At 28.5% G+C, this 21,506-nt stretch overlaps 1 protein-coding gene across 4 annotated transcripts in view; it reads right to left on the bottom strand.

Annotated features, from left to right (window-relative positions):
• Positions 1 to 21,506, bottom strand: part of LOC123296607 (trafficking kinesin-binding protein milt) — a 161,087-nt gene that overhangs the window by 16,470 nt on the left and 123,111 nt on the right. Inside the window, exon 1 of one of the 4 annotated variants that reach the window (XM_044878149.1) lies at positions 11,366 to 11,889. The exons of the other annotated variants lie outside the window; for them this stretch is intronic. Coding sequence (XP_044734084.1) covers positions 11,366 to 11,882 — 517 coding nt within the window. The 5' untranslated portion in view covers positions 11,883 to 11,889. Of the gene's footprint in view, positions 1 to 11,365; positions 11,890 to 21,506 lie in introns of those variants that run through there. 4 annotated transcript variants of the gene reach the window in all.

The following is a 21,506-nucleotide window of genomic DNA, read 5'->3' as shown; positions in this document are numbered from 1 at the left end:
TCGTTTATGTCGCGTCGTATTGATTTTCTTTGTCATCATTCTCTTATCATTATGACTGCGTGTGAAATAGAAAGAAAAGGGACGATTGTGTGTGAGATGTTATTGGTCGTTGAGTTGGACGTCGACAAATGTGGTAGTGGCGTCGATTTTGTGACGCTAGCTAGAGATCCTACGCTATTACGTATCCGTATATGTATCTGTATCTACATGTTTGGGTGTGCATGTACGTACAATGAACGAACACAAAAGGGGTGTGTTTACTAAATATGTTTACAGGGTGATTCAATCAAATAAATAAAAAGTCACAAAAAAAATATATATATTTCGGCCAAATAAACAAGCTTTCTTTTTATAAAATTTTAAAACTTTTTTATTCTCACAAAAACCCTGTCAGCCATTTTGGTGACGTAATATTGGTAAAAACAACAGTCGTGGATGTAATTTTTATATGTATAAATAAAGTTGATGGTAACATAACCTACAATAATTATTAAAGCCATTAATAAATTAGTAAGTAAGGCATAATATTTTTGCCTATATGATGTCACATTATGGCGACTCGTGTTTTAGATTACAAGATATACAGATTAAAAATTATGACTCTTAATTTTAATGTAATAAAACAATAATATTCTTTTACGACTCAAAATCAAAATAATTAAGTAAATTTATATATACAATTTTAATTTTTATTAAATTTCATAATTTATTTTTCACTACCGAAAGTACCCTATTCTAAGATGTCATAGCTGGCTCTTATTTATTAAATCCTTAATCTTTTCTTTGGATTAGAATACCTCCAAAACGTAGAAAATTTACAGGTTTCATTAGAAAATATGGTCTTATTTAAAGATTTTAAGGCCACGCTTAAAAAACCTTCGATATATGTTTTTTCTTGGATTAACGGTATCCTATCTCTTAATGCATATACCATTGAATTAGATAATCACTACATCCCTTAAATTTTTCAAGTGAATTTCTTAGGCGACGACTGAAATAACAGTGGGCGATCACTCAATTTTTCGCATTTAGGGGAAATGCAAGGAGAAGATGATGTATTGGAAAGATAACGCCCTTTTTTGTGTGATGTGGCATTTGTTAAATTTTTTAATCGTAAAATTGTCTTCGAATCATTTAACTTTTTCGAAAACTTTAAACGAAATTACTCAAAACCAAGTTGAACGAAAACGTTGAAATTTTGCACATTCTTCAAGAGAATAGAAACGATATTTTTCAAAAAGCTTTTATTGATAATCTCGAATACTCCTGTAAAATTCGATGATTCATGAAACTCTTAAGATGATTCAGTGGAAAACTTCTTACCATGTACATTCATACATACAAGGCGGAGGAAAACCCATGGAAATATTAGGGGTATTCTTTTCCTTATTAACAACTTTCATTATAGTATTTCTACATTTCTAAAAAAATAACTTTTTACATGTCAAAAAAAAAAAGTTTTTTTTTATGAAATACTAGCTAGGCCCGTTCGGAATTTCGCACCGTGGCTGTCCGCTACTCGTGGTTAAAAACAACTATAAATTTCGAAAAAAATCAAATATTTTGCTTAAATTAGTATTAAGAGACCATGATTTAAACATAGCTTAATAGTTTTGAAATATCTGTTCTTACTTCTTAATGATGTTTTCAGTATTAGGAGAACATTTATAAAACCGTATATTCGAAACATGTTTGTCTAATTTAAACTGATTTATTTTTTTGTTAAAATTAATTTGTCTAGCCTGTTTTTTTCTCCTAAGCGGGTACATTTTTAGACCGTGAGTTTATTTTTCGCCAGCAGCCACCATGATAAGCTTGAAAATAAGGGGTAACGACCTACATATATTACCAAATATATTTAAAAAAAAAAAGAAAAATTTATAATCAAAAGTAACTTTTTTTGCAATTATCTAGGTTCAATGCCTGTTTTCTTTCCCTGTGCCCTTCATATACGATTTGAGACATGATACTTGCGACATCACATTGGATATTGAAGAAAATTATAATATATGCATATAGAAGTTACGTCGTAGTTGGGAAAACTTATTCACAAAATTTTAAATGCAAAAGAATATTTTATTATATGGTTTATAGGAAAAGCTTTCAGCCAATAGACGTTAGATGTTTAGACGAGAATCGACCCCATATGCAAAATGTTAGCTCCTCGTTTGATTGTGCTGTGTCTTTTGAATATATTTAAATAAAATTTGCAATTTATTTCATAGTCTGATTAAGTTTCTTTCATGACTGAATTTCATTATTATTTATATAATCAATTTATTTTATACCCTCATTGTATAACTACGGCGTTGTGATATTGAACACGATTTTATCGATTATTATTGTTACATATAGGCAATGTCTATCACAATGTCATCATATTTGTTGAATGTTCGATGTAAAACTATCTCATTACTATTAGAGAAACTGAGATAGGAAGAAGAGTCGTATAGCCCTTTTCGCTTCCTCCTCTATGAGCAATGCGGACTTGGATAAAGAGACACACAATAAAGTTTATAGCACACAATAAAGTTATAATAATGGTGACTTCGACTTAAAATAACACGACCATGCCTGCCGTAAGGGGTATTAAAAAATTTACCTGCTTATAAAGGACATTCTAATCCAACCAGATTTTTTTGAGAGCGCCCTCAAGCCTGCTGATTTCTGCCATACTATCTGCTTGATGTCATTAATGATTTACCCAATACTGACTTCGTGCTTGAAAACAGTTTATTTAATTTTACAAAACTAATCGTATATATCAAATCAAAATAAATCTAAAATGAATTCGAATGGTGGTAACATAATTTAAAAAATAATTGACTTGGAATAGAATTGATATCCAAGAAATGTTTTGTTCAAAATCAATTGTAAAATAAAATTAACACAATAAATAACAAACAGAATAAATGTAATATGACTGAAGCTGGGGCTGAATGAGCTAACCTGCGTGCGTGCTTATAAAAATTATTTGTATTTGTTATTATATGTTTGATATTAAATAAACTTCAACAGTTTTTATTTATTTTTAAAACAATTGCGTTTTATTCATCAATTTAGATGAACGCATCTGGAAAATTGTATATTTAGAAAAAATTCAATCAATTGAAATAGGTCATTTCATTCATTGTGTAATGGAAATTGGAAAAAAATTATGTCCTGTTTATAAACAGCTGTTGAGCTGTAGATTATCAAATTTATAGGGAGTAAAAAAACTGAGCAACTAGCAGGTATTTAGACAATTTTCGAGGTTGTGGGAGCATCCACGTGTTCTAAATAAGACTATCATCGACTACCATACACGTAAGTGACTGCAGACCTCATGGATAAACGATTCTTATTAAAAGTAATTTCTTTTTCGAAAAATTTGTATTATTCTAATAGGAGAAAAATTTTGTTGGTAATTGCTTGCTAACATTTTCAAATATGTTCTGAGTAAAAATATTTTTCAGAAAAATTTACTTATGATATTTGTAATTACATATTTTTTGTCTTCATAGTCACCGAAAGCTTTAAATTTTAGTAAAACCGTCACCTTTTGAATAGATTTTTCTGAACAGATACGAATATGACGTACATTTGACGTCATCAACTCAAAGAATTTTCTTTGATAAATCTTTTGAATAGAAAATACATTTGAAATAAAAAAATATTACTCTTATATACACTATTTAAAAAAAAAGAAGTTTTTTGTTTAAAAAGAAGATGAAATAATTAATGAAATATGTAAAATAGACCTTAGAAAAACTTACTGTTTTATAAGAAAGTATTTAGATAGAGTCCATAATTATTTATATGGTCTATCTAGTTAAAGAATCTATTGTAGTCTGGTCTAGAGTAACTTTAGTTTATGAATCGTGATAGTAAAAGTGATTCATATCCAAATCCGTTATGAATAAATTATTTATCAAAATCTACTTTCCCTAGTCTATCTATCATCAATAATAAAATAATAAGTAAAAAATTATTTTAATTTTTAGTTTATTCATGCAAATTTTTTAAAATCAAATCATGATTTATTACTAAATAAAGCTTTGTTCTCTAACTAATCACGAAGTTTATGCAAAAATAAAAAGAGTAAAGGGGGCTAATTGGGTGTTTACATATTGTGTCGTGACAATCTGTGACGATCGAAGGGAGATTTGTTAATGTACGTCTGTTGAATAATACGTGACATCATTTTATAACATGCAAGTTTGTAAAGGATACTCATTTGTTTGATTTGAAATAGGTTTAAGGATGTTGCACCGTTACAATATTTTCAAAAAGTGATGGATTATATATGCACGATAAGAGTATATGAGCTTGTAGTGAAATGAGGTATAATTTTTGTCTAATAGTTTGTCTACCAAGTGAAATTTTCAAAATTTAAAAAACAAACGAGAAACTTTTTAGTAAGGGACCCTAAACTCGCACTTGAAACGTATCTAAGAACACTTTTCATTAAATTATCTTTTTCCTTAGTGATAAAACTGAAATTTCCTTTCCAAACTGAACCAATTTGAGGAACATGGTCTATTTTTTAGTTATTCTGGGTACGGAATTCTAAACAAGCACTTAAAAAATCCACAGACAGACAGACACACATAGCGGTCAAACTTATAACACCCCTTTTTGAGGATTAAAAATAGTAAGATTAGTTGTTTACAATATACTAAGCTATAATTGTTTTTATTACAACCACAATACTCTACTATAGTTGTCTTGACAGCACAATTCTTTTCGTATCCCCTCGTGTAACATTTTCGTCTAAATGTGTAATTATTTTTAATTTTTTATTGAAACTATGTGGTGAGATTAGACCTAGATCTTCAGGTTGCTTTAATAGTCAATTAAGATTCTAAAAGATAAGAGATAGAATAACACTTTAAATTAGAAAGCTGATCCTCATAAAAAAAGCTAATGTTCTTTATTAAACACAACTTTTCGAAAATCCTTAGCTTCCGGAGGAAACCTGACTTAAAAATATGCCATTAAAATCTCTCTGGCTTGCTATTGTCAAACTTAGTAGTTTAGATAATAGAGCGTAGGCTTTGCAAGGCAGAGGTTATGGGTTCAATCTCTGTAAGTGTACAGTGACTTTTTTCATAGTTCGCATGTTATTAATTGCTTACTTTGTTGATAAAATGGGCCTCATTCATATAAATATTAATCTGTACACTTAAATGATCGATTACAAAAAAAAAATTTTTTGATTTTAAGTATTTTATTGTTTTGTCAATTTAAATATTCACAATAATGGCGAACGGTAAATATTCTATAATTTACTATCTTATCACAAAAATTTGTTCTTATTAATTTTGTAATTACAACAGAAAAACGCAGTATATGAAAATATTTGCTAAAATGCCAAAGTATTTTATGATAAGAAGGATTAATTTTATAAATTGGTACAAAAATATTTATTTAATATTCTCGAACAATTCTGGTTTTCTGAACTTACTAAATTGAAACTTGTGGACCGTAACATTTCATTTCGTGGTTATAATCAGCAAAGAAATCGAAATTGATGTAAAAATCGCATCATACCTACCATTCTGTTTTTTGGTGTATTCGTCTATTAGTCCTCATACACGCTAGCACCAATACAGAAAGGCGCCATTTTCAATAAGATACAGAATATTAATTTTTATAAAGATTTTTCTAGCTTTAGTGCTAAGATTTACGACGTCTTACATGAATGTTTTGTGCAAAAAAAAAAATGCTAGAATCGGAAAAAGGAAAACACCTTAGAAATAGGACTATATTTTAAAAAGTTAACAATAAATTGATGACCAAAATGGATTGTTTATTGAATTAAAATTGAATAAATCTAAAAAAACAGTATAAAGGCGTGGTCACACTTACTAGTTAAACATTTGTTTAGTTTAGTTTATATTTGTTATAATTCAGTTTAATAAACATTTTTTTTTTTATTTATGAATAAAATTTACAATGCTTTCACATTTCAAAAATACATTTAATATGGAGTTTGTGAATTAAAATGAATGCTTAAAAAGTGTATTATTTACAACAAAGTATTTCAAAAGTTTTTGTTTTTCATAAATTTTAATGAATGTGAAAAATAGTTAAATTATAATTAAATTTTTCATAGAAACTTTTTACTTGTTAATTTTAACATGTGTAAAAAAATTGCCTATATTTAAAAAAATTTGAAGTTATTTAGAATTTTAACGGCATTTTCGGTTGCCTACTTGATGGTAAGCTCAGTGATTACAAGGAGATGTGTACCGTCTAGTATTTCCTATATTATTTTAGTAATTCATTGCTACACAGGGACTAAAGATTCATAATTTATTATTTTTGATCAATATATAGTTTTGTTAAATAGTTTTTGAACTAAAATTAGTTCACTTTTTTTGAAATTGCCTCCATGACTTTTCAGCAAATTATAATTTAAGGCAGAGAATTTAATCTTAAGACTGTTATCTCGCTATGGACAAAGAGTCAGCAAATTCTAACATACTAAGGATACTACAATGCAATTAGTCAAATACCATAAATTTGAAATCGATTGACCCTTTTTAACTCGAGATGAATTTAATAAAAGTTCGGATAATTGACATGGAGAGCTTTAGAGAGGTTGTGTTTTTATCGTTTTTTAATTCTAGAAAAAAACTAATCTTCTTATATTAAAAATAATCGAATTTATTGTCGAATTCATTATTGATACTCAAAGTTAATCAATTTTATTGTTGAACAGAAACGACTATAGTTAGAGTATAATTAGTTGAAGAGAGATATCTATACTTTATTACGAGAATACACATTATTTATTACGAAAATATCTCTGCATTTCCATTAAAGTTAAAAATAACACATTATTTGATGAATGTATACTAAGCATGTATACTATTTACTCTGCATTGTATAACAAAACATTTTTACAATATTGTACGGAGACATACACCTTAATATACAATTTTAAGATACACGGTATTATTTTTATTTTACGCAATCAATCAAATCATCTCAAACTAAACAAAAGTAATGACTAGTGACTATAACTAACCTATACTACACACCTAAATTATAATGTTTAAATTCAATTAATTATTATAATTTTTATTTTTTTTTATTCAATTAAATAAGGTTTGTCAATCATTTAAAAATGGGCCAAGTGCGTCAGTATAGTACACGCATAAAAGGGTTCCGTCATATGACTTATAAGAGGAACAGAAAAGATTTATCTAATTTTTCGTGAGATATAATATAAAGAAGCAACATACAAGTTTCAAATAAAATAAATAATTAAAAGAATCTCCGAAATCCGGCTGCGTTAAATAAAATCTGAAAGAAAGTTCAGTAGCTTACTTAGCGACTTTAAATAGTCGGAGCTCATTAATATCTAGACTGGCTCAAATCTTCTCAATAATGAACTGGACTTGTTTCTCTCTTTTCAGATTTTTTTAAATTTATTTTATTTTAGACTTTTTAGTGTCACGGTACTAAAAAAATCCTCTCATTATACTATATTAAAATTTTTTAAACCAATTTTTTATTTCTAATTAAATGTAAACATACAACTTACATATATTTTTGTAATCAATGACCTTTTTTTTATTAACGTATTACAGTTTTGCGTCAAAAATTCGCCACTTTGTTTTCTTTCAAACAACTACAACTACCTAGGACACTTAGGCTTTTAAGACGAATATAACGATACCTTAAATGTCGAAATCCATTAAGCCGTTTGGAAGATGCGATGTAATAAAGAAACGGTCGTTTGCACAGTAAATTGAGAGATTAAATAACACAAAAATACTAAACGAAATCTTCGTAAATAAACAATGAACTCTCGAAAGGAACTAAAGCAACATTTAATCCGAAAAATTTCCTAACAAGTTCATTCGTATCATCAAGTCCACCGTTATTAATTTGAAAGTGTATGGAGGTCACACACATAAGTCATAGCAGGTCGTCTACTAAGTTTTCTCTTTCAATATTTATTAACATAAATCGTAATTTTTTTGTGTCTTAACCAATCCCATAAAATAGATATGTTATTACTTTGTAACTTCTGTATTGCAGTTTACTGTAATTTATAGGATGATCACAAAATATTGTGCAAAAATTTTAAACAAATAATACTGGTCAACAAAATTTGATGTTTTTTGTCACATTGATCCGGTAGAACACTTCTTATTCGCACGTGTGTGAGTTTTATTGGAGGCGTTTCCATAGTAACGATATACTATTTTAATTATAGAATTGTATGGATGCATATATAATTGTATGGATTGCATTTATGGCTTACATTCAATAATTTTAATTTGACATTTTCGATAACATTAACATGTAAGGATTTGCAAATTAGTCATAACAGCCTCCTTTAACGCCAAAATTTTTCACTGGAAGCGCTGGCATCGATTTTATTGTCCCTACCATGACTACGCACAGAACGAATTGTCAAACTTAGTAGTTCAGATAATAGAGCGCATATTGGACATTATACCTTAAAACTATACCTTAAACGGTATTTTTTCTTGAAAAAAAAAGACAAAATTAAATACTATTTTTGTTTGATCTTGATTAAAACTCGGTACATAGATAAATTTTACCTCCCCCCCCCCCAAAAAAAAATGGGGACAATTTGAAGATAAGCCGAAAAATTTTAATGCTATCATCCGAAATTCTATGAATATTTTGTTAATACATATTGAAAAATACTCATGTAGCGTTAAACTTTTTGCACCATATTCTGAAACATCTTGTATATTTATTTATTTACAAAAGGATTTGTTTATTGATTTCAAGTAAAAATTTGCTGATTGTGATGGAAAGTAAAACTGAATATAAAAAGTTGATTTTTCCCAGCTCTAAAAGAGTTACATACGAAGAAAGTGTCATTCTTCAGTTTATAAAAAAAAAGTGTCATTATTGTTTTTATTTATTGATATAATTATTTATTTATTTACCTTTTATATTAATTAATTAGTAATAACTAAATAATTGACTTGATGAAAGTGAAACCAATCTTTTTAAGATTCACAAATTTATTGAAATATTCCCTAGCTAGATACATTGAGAAATCATGTGAAATTTGTGATACTATTTTTCGAAGAGGATAAAATTGGTTTTTACGCCACAAGCTAGATGAATAGTATGAGAGGAAGCTAGAGAATAGAAATGTTCTCATTTCTTCATAAACAGACAGAAATTATATTCACAAAGTTTATAGATATTTCACACAAAATTGGTTTAACGACATTTTCGAACTCATATCAATTTAAAGGTGTTAATGAAACTTACATTGACCTCTAAGCAGAGGTTAAACACCGTCATTCTAGACAATTGAACCCATTTATATAAACTTAAAATTTTTTTTTTATGTCTAAGTTTTATCTATTTAAATTTTATTAATAACTAAATACAGAGAAAACAAACAATTGACTGAGTTAATTGTTGAAATGCCCTGTATAGAAAGTGTTGAATGTCAACCAATATAATTATCGGCCGCCCTTTCGAAAGTATTTTCTAGAATTTTTTTTCGTTTTTCGAGAATCTTTCACAAGATCACTAGTTGAAGTTGCTTGCAAATTTTCAACAGCCTATCTTTTATAGGTTTGGAGAAAATGAACTTTGTTTATATAACATTTTTTACACTGAAACTTTTAAATTCTATCTAACGGTTTACAAGACGGATCCAAGATGCAATGGCCCATGTTGCTCATTTACGAATTTAAATTCATTTTTTACGCCCTGAGCACGCTTGATATCTCTTTTCGTTTTTGAGTTATCGTGATCACGGAAAGACAGACGGACGAGAAGATAATCGGAAGCGAACTAATTAGGTCATTTAACGAACACCTATACCAAATTTTTATTCATCAATATTTTTGAGCGTTATAAACTTGGGACTAATCTTAGTATACCTTGATATATATCTCGTATATACAGGGTATAAAAATAATACTATTGTCTGTAAGCATTTTTTTCTGCTACTTTTTCGAATTTAATCAATTATAAATAAAATGGGAACCCGAAAAAGGTGTTTTCAATGAAACACAATTATCTCGCGAAATAAATTCATAAAAATGACTTTCTAAAGGACAATGTACAAAAAGGTAGCCTATGTGCGATTATCCAAAAAAATACTTTTAAATTTTCATTGAAAAATTAATCAAATCCTTTGATTAAAATTTTTCAATTATAAATAATCAATAACAAAAAATCGAGATAGCCACCAAATAACGTACACACGTTTTTTGATAAAATAATTTTTAGTCATCATTCGTCAAAAATCAATGATTACAAATAGTTACATAACCAAAATTTAAAAAATTTTCCAGAAAATATTTTTTATTCAAATAATGAAAAGAATATTAACAGAATTTCATGTAACAGAGTGCTTTTTTAAGTTGACGCGTGCTTGAAACTTGAAAAATAATTTTTATCGATAAAAATGCTTCAAGCGAAAAATGTTGGGTGTGTAAGTGCACATCTTATGTAGACATGAAACTTGACCTAAGTATTGAAGCTCAACGAAAAGTTCACTCTACTCTATAACTGCTTATCGATATATGAACACTTTAAGTTATTGATTAAAAAAAGTAACATTTTTTGTTTGGACAATTTTCCGCAAACGGTACAGAGTTTAGGGAAAAACGGACTGAAAAGTTTTATCCAAAATTGTTTTTTCGTATAAATGTTTCTACAAAATCCCATTCTTCGAAAAAAAATTTTCAATAAATTCAATAGAAGTGGTTTGTTTTCCTAAGACCTTTTTTGTTCAAATTGAACAAATACACAAAAACCTATATTTTTGTTATCAATTACTGTCTAAACTATTCAATTTACAAAAAGAAGAAAAAATGTTTGCGTATTTATAAAGAACAACTTTGTAATTTAAAGCGTTCATCTAATGTTAGTCAGTTATGAATCAGAGTGGGGTTTTAATTGAATCTGAAAACTTAGATCGAATTCGATGTCGGTATAAGACGTGTGCCTTTGAAACTAACAGTTTACGTTTGAAGTATTTTCCTCGATGAAATTTATTTTTCGAGTTTCAAGCATATGTCAACTTAAGACACCCTGTATATGTTTTGTGATGAAGGAGTTTCTCTTTTGGCGTTTTTCGTTATAAGCATTTTAAAGAGAATTTTAGTGAAATCATTAAAGGTAACGCCAATAAGAATAATTTTTCGAAGGAATCTATTTTTTCGATTCGAGTGAAATAAATTTTCGTTAATTACAATAAGGGTCGAAAAAGTTCTGAGGGTTCTTTTTCATATAATCTTAATTATTTCAGTATTGGCCAAATGGGATATGGTCATTACGGGATATTCCATATATGTGGTATTTATACGGAGATAAAATAAAAATTATTTAAAAAAATCCAGAACCAAATTGATGATTTTACCTTCCAAAAGGATTTCTTCATCCAATGATTTTGGCTTAGCAGATGATGATGCCACACTGTAATCCGTTGAAATCTCTTCATCATACTCATAAGGATCATCGAATTCACTAACATCCTCAAAATCGTCATCAACTTCCGTTTCCGTATCAATTTTCGTACCACCAACACTATCTAATTCCGATTGATCCAACACACTACTTGCCAAACTGGTATTAGCACCAAATAACTCCGAAGCAGATGATGCGGTTAAAAATCGTCGATGTATATGATGAAACGATTGTGACGTTTGATGTTCTTGCGGATCACAATTATTTTTTAATGATAATTTTAAATCGGGATTCGCCAGTTCGAGCCAATGATTAATATCACTTGAATATTGAAAATCACTTTCTTGATAACTTTGAAATTTACGTAAGTTACGATGCCTTTTCGACACAATCCACCAATCAAAATCATTTACATCGTCCTCATCGTAATACGGTGATGATAAGGAACTGCTACTGCTAAGTGACGTCATGGTTGTATACAAAAATGGAAAAATTACGAAAAACAAAACAAAAACGTAGCGTGTAGCGATTTAAAAACAAAATTGTGCGAAAAAACACTAGCAAAATATTATGATTGGAGCTTTTTTTACAAAACACTAGAGCAAGCCCTTAAACGGGTAATCGATCGATTAAAAACACACAAATACATTTAAAGTTTCTTTTTACTACGTGATGTAATTTTTTTCTGATACATTCTTTTGGCAAGATACAATTCGTTACTTTTAGGACAAAGATTTTTCATAAACTGAACATGTTTCAGATATGTAAAAAATTTGTGCCCCCTTGAATCGTCCCCCACTATTATTAACTAATTAATCTTCTTTGAGTACAAAAAGTGGTAATCTTATCAAAGCGTTAATATCAGTCAAGTAACTTAGTTAAGATATCCGGTAAAAAAATATGTTTTGTCTTTGTTTCTCTTGATTAGTGACGAGAGGTAAGGGCGAGGTAATTTAAATAAATTACTTAATCTAGTTTTTTAATTATGGTATGCGCCAGGTATTTATTTTATGTGCAGTTAAAGTAAGTTAATCTTAGTATTGTTGTTCGTAGATTATAATCAGAGACGCATTAGCTTAATGAGATAAAAGAAAGGCTTAAATATGGTGTGGTCATTAAGGGTGAGAAAAAACAGATATTGTAAATGAAGTTCATATCTTCTGAGAAAATAAATGGAGGAAAATTAACGCTAATTTAATAAAAAAAAAGGAATAAATTTCTGTAATTTGAATCTGACCATTACCTTTCTGTAATTTGAAAAAAATGGAGGAAAATTAACGTTAATTTAATAATTAAAAAAACAAGTGAAAATAAACAATTGACTGAGTTAATTGTTGAAATACCATGTACAGACAGTGTTGATTACTCTGCCACATTACAAAAACATACGTGTCACATATATATAATTGATATACCCATATAATACATGCTATACAATTTGCGCATAATTTGCGCTCTCACGGGTAAACAGTGATGTTATAAACTTTTGTTCTATCTCTAACGGTTTACAAGATGGGTCCTACGGACCTAAGACGCAATTGACCTTTGTTGCTCATTTACGTACTCGACTTCACTTTTTACGTCTTAAGCACGCTATAAAAATTGATATCTCTTTTCTTTTTTTGAATAATCGTGATGACAGACGGACAGACAGACGACAGACAGACAACCGAAAATGGACTAATTATTAATGGAATAATGGCGTTACAAACTTGAGACTAAACTTAGTATACCTTGGTATATTTCATATGCATGGTATAAAAAGATTTGTTCTTAGAGAGTTATTATAATAAATCTAGTGAAAAAGTCGGAAAAAAGTATCGATAATGGAAAAGTTGAGAAACAGCGCCAATTTTAATGAAACTTTTTTTAACGGTATTAGGACCACAAAGAATTTTCAAGCAACATAACCTTTTATAAGGGGCATACCCCTAGCGGGTAATGATTATTTTGGTTTCCTAGCGGATAATGTTTATTTTGGCTTAAAATTGTTATTTAGTAGTTATTTTTGGCTGCTGAATACGAACCCAATCAGATTACACGGACTGTGTCACGTATTCCGAAATTCCGTGCGATTTTTGGAAGAATTTTAGTTTTTTGGCACAAAATCGACACAAAAAAAAAACATAATATTTTTTTATCACAAATATTGACGTTGGAAATACAACATTTTACATTTACACAATTATATCAAAGTATTAGTAATTTCAAGAGACACGGGAAAAAATATTAATTTTTAGTTACTTTTAAAAATAGCACGATTTTCGAAAAAACATATCCTCTAGAGCACAATTTGGACGATAGATACTTAGTTTGCCGTTTTTGTGCCAAAAAAGTATAATTCTTGACCAGAAATGGCACGATTTTGAAAATACAAAGGTTGGGTTAAAAAAGAATTAAACTTTCGGTTTACCAGCAATGGATTATAATAATAGTTTTCAACGTAATAAATTTATATTTTGAGAGGCAAGTAACAGCATACTTTAATACATTTTAACAAAAAGTTAACTTTAACTGCAATTAAATAATCTAACGTAAACTTTAAATCTGAATATAATTTAATAACTTAGTTCATTAATCTAGTTAATTATTATACAGTTAAGTATACTTAAAGTTAAGTTCCTATACTCAAAACAATTGTCTTCCTCAACAATTACAATTCTAAGTAAATTGACATTAACTTTTAAAAATCTGTATCTAATTACATTTTCAGATGAATACACTTAATTATAATTCATTATCTATAATCTTAGTACACGTTACATACAATATACCGGGTGTTACAAGATTAACATCACTTGAATACAACTGCATTTACTTTGCTGATAACTTTTTAGCATTCACTTTGCCGATAACATTCTCCTCATCTCAATGTAATCTAAAATAACGCGTAAGAAAATCATTTCACTAATACATGATCCCCCAATTTAAAAATTTTTGTTTAAACTTTTTTTTTTCTTAAAGCTTGAAATTTTCTTTTAAATCGTCAAAAGAAATTTAAAATGTAACACTCGTAGACCGTTTACAAGAAAAAACTCGATGTGGGTACACTGAAAAAAATGCTTAATATCAACCGATATGATGTTGTTTCAACCTCATCGCGAGATGTAGCCACGAATGTGATACAACTTCCGTACGGGGTTGAGTGAAGTTGACACAAACGAATGAATTTTTTGTCTGGAAGTAATATACTGTCTAACAAATTTAAAATATTGTTGTTTTGAAATGCAAACATAGATTTTAACAATTTTTTTTTTGGATTGGTTCTATCACTTATAAATATTATAAAAAATACTTATGTGATTGCCACAACCACATGAGCAGGTTGATTAGGTTTATTTATTTATTTAAAAAAAATTTATTTCTTCGAGTCGAATTTGAACCAGCGACATATGGATTACTATTGATTTTAGTGCCTTAAGTCCACAGATGTACAAATATCCACAATACGTAAAAATATAATATATATTCACTGTCTATTAGTAACAACAATCTTCATGTGGTTGGCTCAACCCCACAGTTGAATAGACATAACAGGTATGTGTTTGTACTAACCAAATCCTATATTTAAAGATTTTAAACTAAAATCAATCTCTTTCATAAAAGTAATGATTTAGTTTATTTAACTTCAGTGATTTTGTATCAATAAATTCATATTTTAAATTCAATCACATTCTATTGTAAATACAAATATTTAGATGTACTTGTTCCAATCATTAAGAAGTTGTTTGAAAGTATATTTACTTTATTTCAATATGAAACGGTCAACTTCGGGATGAGGTCGTCATTATTTCAATTTTTTTTCAGTGTAGTTTATCCTGAAACATCCGGTATAAAATGCATTATGAATATATTAAAAATAATAACAAATATTAAAATTGTTATGTTATTACTTTATCATTAGATCTAATGTTCATTATTTTTATGATCTCGTTTTAATTTGACATAATACATTTTCCGCATACAACCTCTTATATGTTTTTTATTACTTAAACACAGCGGACATGACATTTGTTACGTGAGAGAAAATCATTTTATACCTTCTAAGATCACCAAAAAATTTGCATACAGTGTAGTGTTAATTATTAGTTCAAGTAATTAAAAATGGTCGCATAATTTGTTTTAACGATGTGTTTTTAATAAAAATTTTAGCACTTTCTTTTACAGCTATTTTAAAACAAAGAAATAGGACTTTAATTATTAATATTTGATTGTCCATTGTTTTAGATAAATATGACAGTTTAGGCCCAAAAATTTTAACACCACTCTATGTAAGACACAATTTGCTTTTTAAGTAAATACAAGTTTTTTATATGAAGTCCAAATCAATTTTGAAAATTGTATGATATTTTTTCGTTCAAATTATTTGTCTAGCGTGTTTTTTCCTAAGCGGTATATTTTTAGAATGTGAGTATATTTTTTGTCAAACCTAGACTTAATAGGCTTGAAAATGAGGAGTTAATCATGAAATTTGATAAAAGAATAAGGAAGATAAGGGTAGGACAGAAAAAATTTGCTAGAGAAATAATATATAAGATTATTTGCTCAAATTTATAGAACACAACGAATTATCGTGTAAAATCTCAAGAATAGCGGGTGGTCTTTTGAGTCAAAAATACTATGAATATAAAATTATGTGATAAAAATATTCATTCGTAAATGATTTACGTTTTTCGGAAATGTAAGCTTAAGAAAATTTATGTTGTTCTTAGTAAAATAATAAACAATGGTTTTTACAAACAAGTGATTTGTATGAATGTTTGTCGTGACTAAGACAGTCCGTGTGTCGGTCTGTCTGACATATGAAATGTTGCATATTTTTATTTTGATGTGAATAGAAAAAAAAAAACAAATTGAAAAAAAAATGATAACATATTTCTTCCATTGTTTTGAACTAAACTCATAAACCAAAAGGAAATAAAAATTTCTGTCATTTAACGGTGCACACAAAATATATTTTTCTTGATCAAGTGTGAATAATGATTACATTATACAGGGTTCGAAAAGTGGAGTTACGTGGCACAAAGTGTGAGCCGACACGCTGAAATTTGAAATTTTTTATTTGTCACACGATAGGCATACTGTTTTTTAAAGTGTCAGAAAAATCAGTTTCCTACTTGTTGGACAGTAGATCTTATTAGAATACCAATAAATTATAGTTAAAAAAAACGAGCTTTATTGCACTAAAAAGTACACTGAAAAACAAAATTAAAATAATGACAACCTCATCCTGAAGTTGGACGTTTCATTGATGGAAAATAAAATATAATATAATACTTAGTTGGGATATATAATCTTGTAAATAAAGCAGATCGACGTCGAATTAAGAGAACATTTCTTAGCGTTTGCTTTAAATATAAGATTTGGTTACTACGAACACATACCTGTCATGTCTAGCCAATATGGGGTTGTCTTAACTTCATGAAGATTGTTGTTGCTAATTTAAAGAGAGTTTGAAACAAATGTTGCATTTCAAAACAAAAATATTTAAAATTTGTTAGACAGTATATTACTTTCATATAAACAACTCATGCGGTTGTGTCAACTTCACCATTCAACTCCGTACGGTAATTGTATCACATTCATGGCCTCATTCGCCATATTTGCTTTCGCGACGAGGTTGAAACAACCTCATATCGGTTGATATTAAGAATTTGTCAGTGTAAATAATAATTTTATATGCGTGTATTTTCAGTTTTTTAAACTTTTATTTCCTATTTATTTTCTGATCGTTGAAGTTACTATTAGTATTTCTAGATAATATTATTGAAGTTATATAGATAATACCAAAAAACATTATTGTACAAAATCCTGAAGTTTGAATCCTTTATCGCAATATTATTTTAACCTTTAAAATAAAAAATAGCTTGATAATTCGAGGTTTGTGTTTTCTCGTATGTATAATTCAACAACCCACGATCGATATATTTACGTTTCGAAAAAAAACTAAGTAACTTTATCTCGAATAATTTATTATTTTAAAATTTATATGTACTGTCAAATGAAAGTGTCTACGTGCGCCGAATACAACCACTTTAGATGATAAAAAATATGATATCAAACTCCCAAATGTTTACATGTAATTTTTTTGTACAAAGTTTATTCATCTCGACTTTATGTTTATTTTCTAACAAAAAAATGTTTAGTTTAGTTAGCTTTTTGACTGTGTTGACATTCAGAACAAGTTTCTGCTATAATTTTTTTCGTTTTATTTTATCAAAAGCCTGAGTATAACGCATAGTGGAGTATTTATACCAAATTTCCGGACAAAAGTCAGAAAACTCAACTTTTTTGTTTTGCATTGAAAATTGAAAGTTGTTTTTAGGGTAGTTAGATAACCACTCCGCCACAAACAGGTCACTTGAGTTACTTAAACCTACCCCCCTCGTCTGTTTTGTAAGCCGCAATCTATCTGCTCATACGAATGCATGTTATTATTGTTGTTGCTCTCGATTTACCGTACCATTCAATTTACGTCTACTGTGTATGTTAGTGCAATTAAGATAATTACTACTAATATAATTAAATCTTTATGATTCATATTTGCTGTTAAAAAGGGTAATTTTTTTCATTAAATTTATCAAACTCAAAGATTTTTGATTATGTGCCTCTTTTTGAACGGTAAAGTAATTGGGTTTGAAGACGAATATGACTAAAACAATTTTTTTTTAATTGCCAAATAAAAGGTACTTTGTCTAAATTTGTTATAATACTGTAATCTCAATGGCGATACAGTGCATTGAAGAAATTTTCCTCTTTGTTTAACTAGGAGTATTAAACATCCATATTTTGCTTATTTCTAAAGATTTTCAAAAATGAACTCCCCTGTTCTATTCTTGAAGTGAGAATTCTTCAATTCTTTATTTTCCAAAACGAAATAAAAATCGTAAAATATTTTAATGGTTATTGATTTTTGGCTACATATTCTTTGGATATTACAATTTAGTATAAAATTTAATAATTAAATTAATTTCACAAGCAAAATGTATTTTGTATTTATTTAAAATTTTTATGCAAAAAAAATATATAAACATTTATTTTCCCATCTACAAAATAAATAAATAAATAGAAATTGTTTATACGTAGTTTGTTAAATATTTTATCTAATGATATTTAAATAATAAATTGTTTAACTATTAAACAATTACTAGCTCGACCCGTATGGAATTTCGCTCCCGTAATTACTGTAACCCGTGGCCAAAAACAACAAATTTCCTAGAACAGGGGTGAGAAGAATCAAAAGTTTTTAAATGAATATTAGGAGAACATGTATTTAAAATTATATGTCTAGAGTACTAGGAGAGCATCTGTATAAACTAACATGTTAACCTAATAAACTTATGATATATTTTCGTTCAAATTATTTGCAAGTTTTTTCCTAAGAGGTACATTTTTAGATTGTGAGTAAATTTTTCGTCAAACCTAGACATAACAAGTGAAAACATACAATAGACTGAGTTAATTGTTGAAATACCATGTATAGACAGTGTTGATGACGCAATCGTTTGTTTTTTGACGTCATACAAATAAAGAAATATATCCACTCTTAAATAGCCACACACACATAGCTGATATTCCCATATTAATACATACTATAAAATTTGCACCTAATTAGTAGTACCCGTGGGTAAACAGTGACGTTTACAAAAAAATGTTTCAAACAAAAGTTGTTTATTATTTCATAAGGAACATTTTTCTATCTTTTGTTCTATCTCTAACGGTTTACAAGATGGGTCCTACGGACCCAAGACCCAATTGCCCTATGTTGCTCATTTACGAACCTCACTTTTTACGTCCTAAGCCGCTATAAAAAATTCAGCTTGATATCTCTTTTCGTTTTTGAGTAATCGTGATGACAGACGGAAATGGACTAATGAAGTGATTTTATGAACACCTATACCAAAATTTTTTTCGCAGCAACAATATTTTTAAGCGTTACAATCTTGGGACTAAACTTAAAAATATACTATGATATATTTCATATATACATGGTATAATAAGCTTGAAAATGAGGAGCGATTCATGGAATTTGATAAAAGAATAAGGATGATAAGGTATGGACAGAAAAAAACTTGTTAGAGTAATAATATATAAGATAAACTATTGGTAGTTCATTATAACATCAAAATCGCAGTAACCAATCAATTTTACAGTAATTTATACAGGCAGAAATTAATTTTTTGTGAGATTGAAAATTTGCATAAGTTTGATCCAACCACTTTATTTTCGAATATACACGAAAAAAAAATGTTTAATTGAAACTGATATTAGTATATAGACTGTTAGATTTACATTTTACAGTATTGCTCTTGAAAGAAACTCGTTTTATTGAGCATGGATCTCCTCTCGAATAAATCCTGATATAAGAAAATAATACTAAATACACCTTCTCCAGGGAAGCAGAAACTCCTTCTAGAAGTAGTGTTCTTTTTAATAAAAGTAATATCATAAATTTAAAGTTACGGATTTTAACATTTCTATATACCTGAATTCTAAATAGAGATTTCTTTTCACACCCTCGCCCCGTTCAACGATGGTTCGAAATTTGAAGAAAGTATTAGAAAACTTCAGAACCACTGAAGCTTTTAATAATATTCAAAACAATTATCTTTTTCAACCTTTGTTTATTTTGTATTTAAGTACAATCACTTTATATTATCACCAAATATTAAAACTTCACTTCTATAACAACACCTCCCTCCCTCTTCATACCCGACTACTCCTACCATATCATACTTAAACAAAAAACATAACAAGTTATACTGCAATTTTCGCCTCATGATTACATGAGTAGTGACATCTCTTGTTGCTACTTATAACCACGTTTTTTAGAGTTCAAGTTTTGAACTTGGCGCCTTCCTTAGAGGTAGCGGCCTTTTACTGTAACTATCTTCATAACATTTTTTCGTGCGAACATAACTCACGTGTTTAATGTTACTGTGATAAATTTATAATTAAAAATTTTTTATATTAACTGTGGATAGTAAAATAACTAAGTATAACAGTGTATTTATATATTACTTATATATAAAAATGGGTGGTCACAAGAGAAAACACTCCGACCACGGCAAATATGAAAAATGGGAAAAACGACTTCGAAGAATGAAACGCAAATTGAAAAATATAAGATAGTTTCAGTGCCGATAAAGAAAATTTAGAAGAAACAACTCCTCTGAATCGTTCAATAGATCAAGGCAAGTGCATATCGGAATTATCTATTATTTAATTAAAAATATTGCATGTTATAAGTGGTGCGTAAAATAAACAATATTAAATAATTTTGAGATCCAGTCGGAAAATAATAAATTTAGTTTATTTATATAATATATTCAATCATAATATATTTTATTAAATTATTTTACGTATGTCATGCATTTCCAAGAACCAAGCAAAATAAGTTATTCCTTCTAAAATAATAACACATAGACATAATAAATATGAAATTATAGACGTATTAAATAATTAATCATAGATATACAAAATATTTAGTCATAGACGTATGAAATATATAACTATAGACGTTCAAAATATTTTACCATAGATTTACAAAAAAAAAAAAAAAAAAAAAAATCATTTAATTTAAATTAGTAACCCCTGATTCTGATATGTCGCCATTATGTATAAAACTGTCTATAAATAAACAATACCGTTGAGGTTATGCGAGACATAACACAATACGGAAATACACACGGCTGAGCTTATACGAGAGATAAGACATAGCCGAAGACATATGGTTGAACTTACACGAGAGGTAAGGCATAACCAAATAAATCATTTAAGTTAAATTAGTAACACCAGATTCTGATATGTCGCCATTATGTATAAAACTGTCAATAAATAAACAATACCGTTGAGGTTATGCGAGACATAACACAATACGGAAATACACACGGCTGAGCTTATACGAGAGATAAGACATAGCCGAAAACATATGGTTGAACTTACACGAGAGGTAAGGCATAACCAAATAAATTATTTCCTTCTCTTCTCACAAAGATGGTACAAGGCCAGACAGACGACATATTAGAAATCGTAGATCTAGAATCTAATCAAGAGGCATTGTCGACAAATAACGAATTAGACCCAGAAATATT

Source organism: Chrysoperla carnea, chromosome 3 (genome assembly GCF_905475395.1).
Source record: "Chrysoperla carnea chromosome 3, inChrCarn1.1, whole genome shotgun sequence".
Lineage (NCBI taxonomy): Eukaryota > Metazoa > Arthropoda > Insecta > Neuroptera > Chrysopidae > Chrysoperla > Chrysoperla carnea.
The sequence above is the reverse complement of the archived record's forward strand: the minus strand, read 5'-3'. Positions and strand labels throughout refer to the sequence as shown.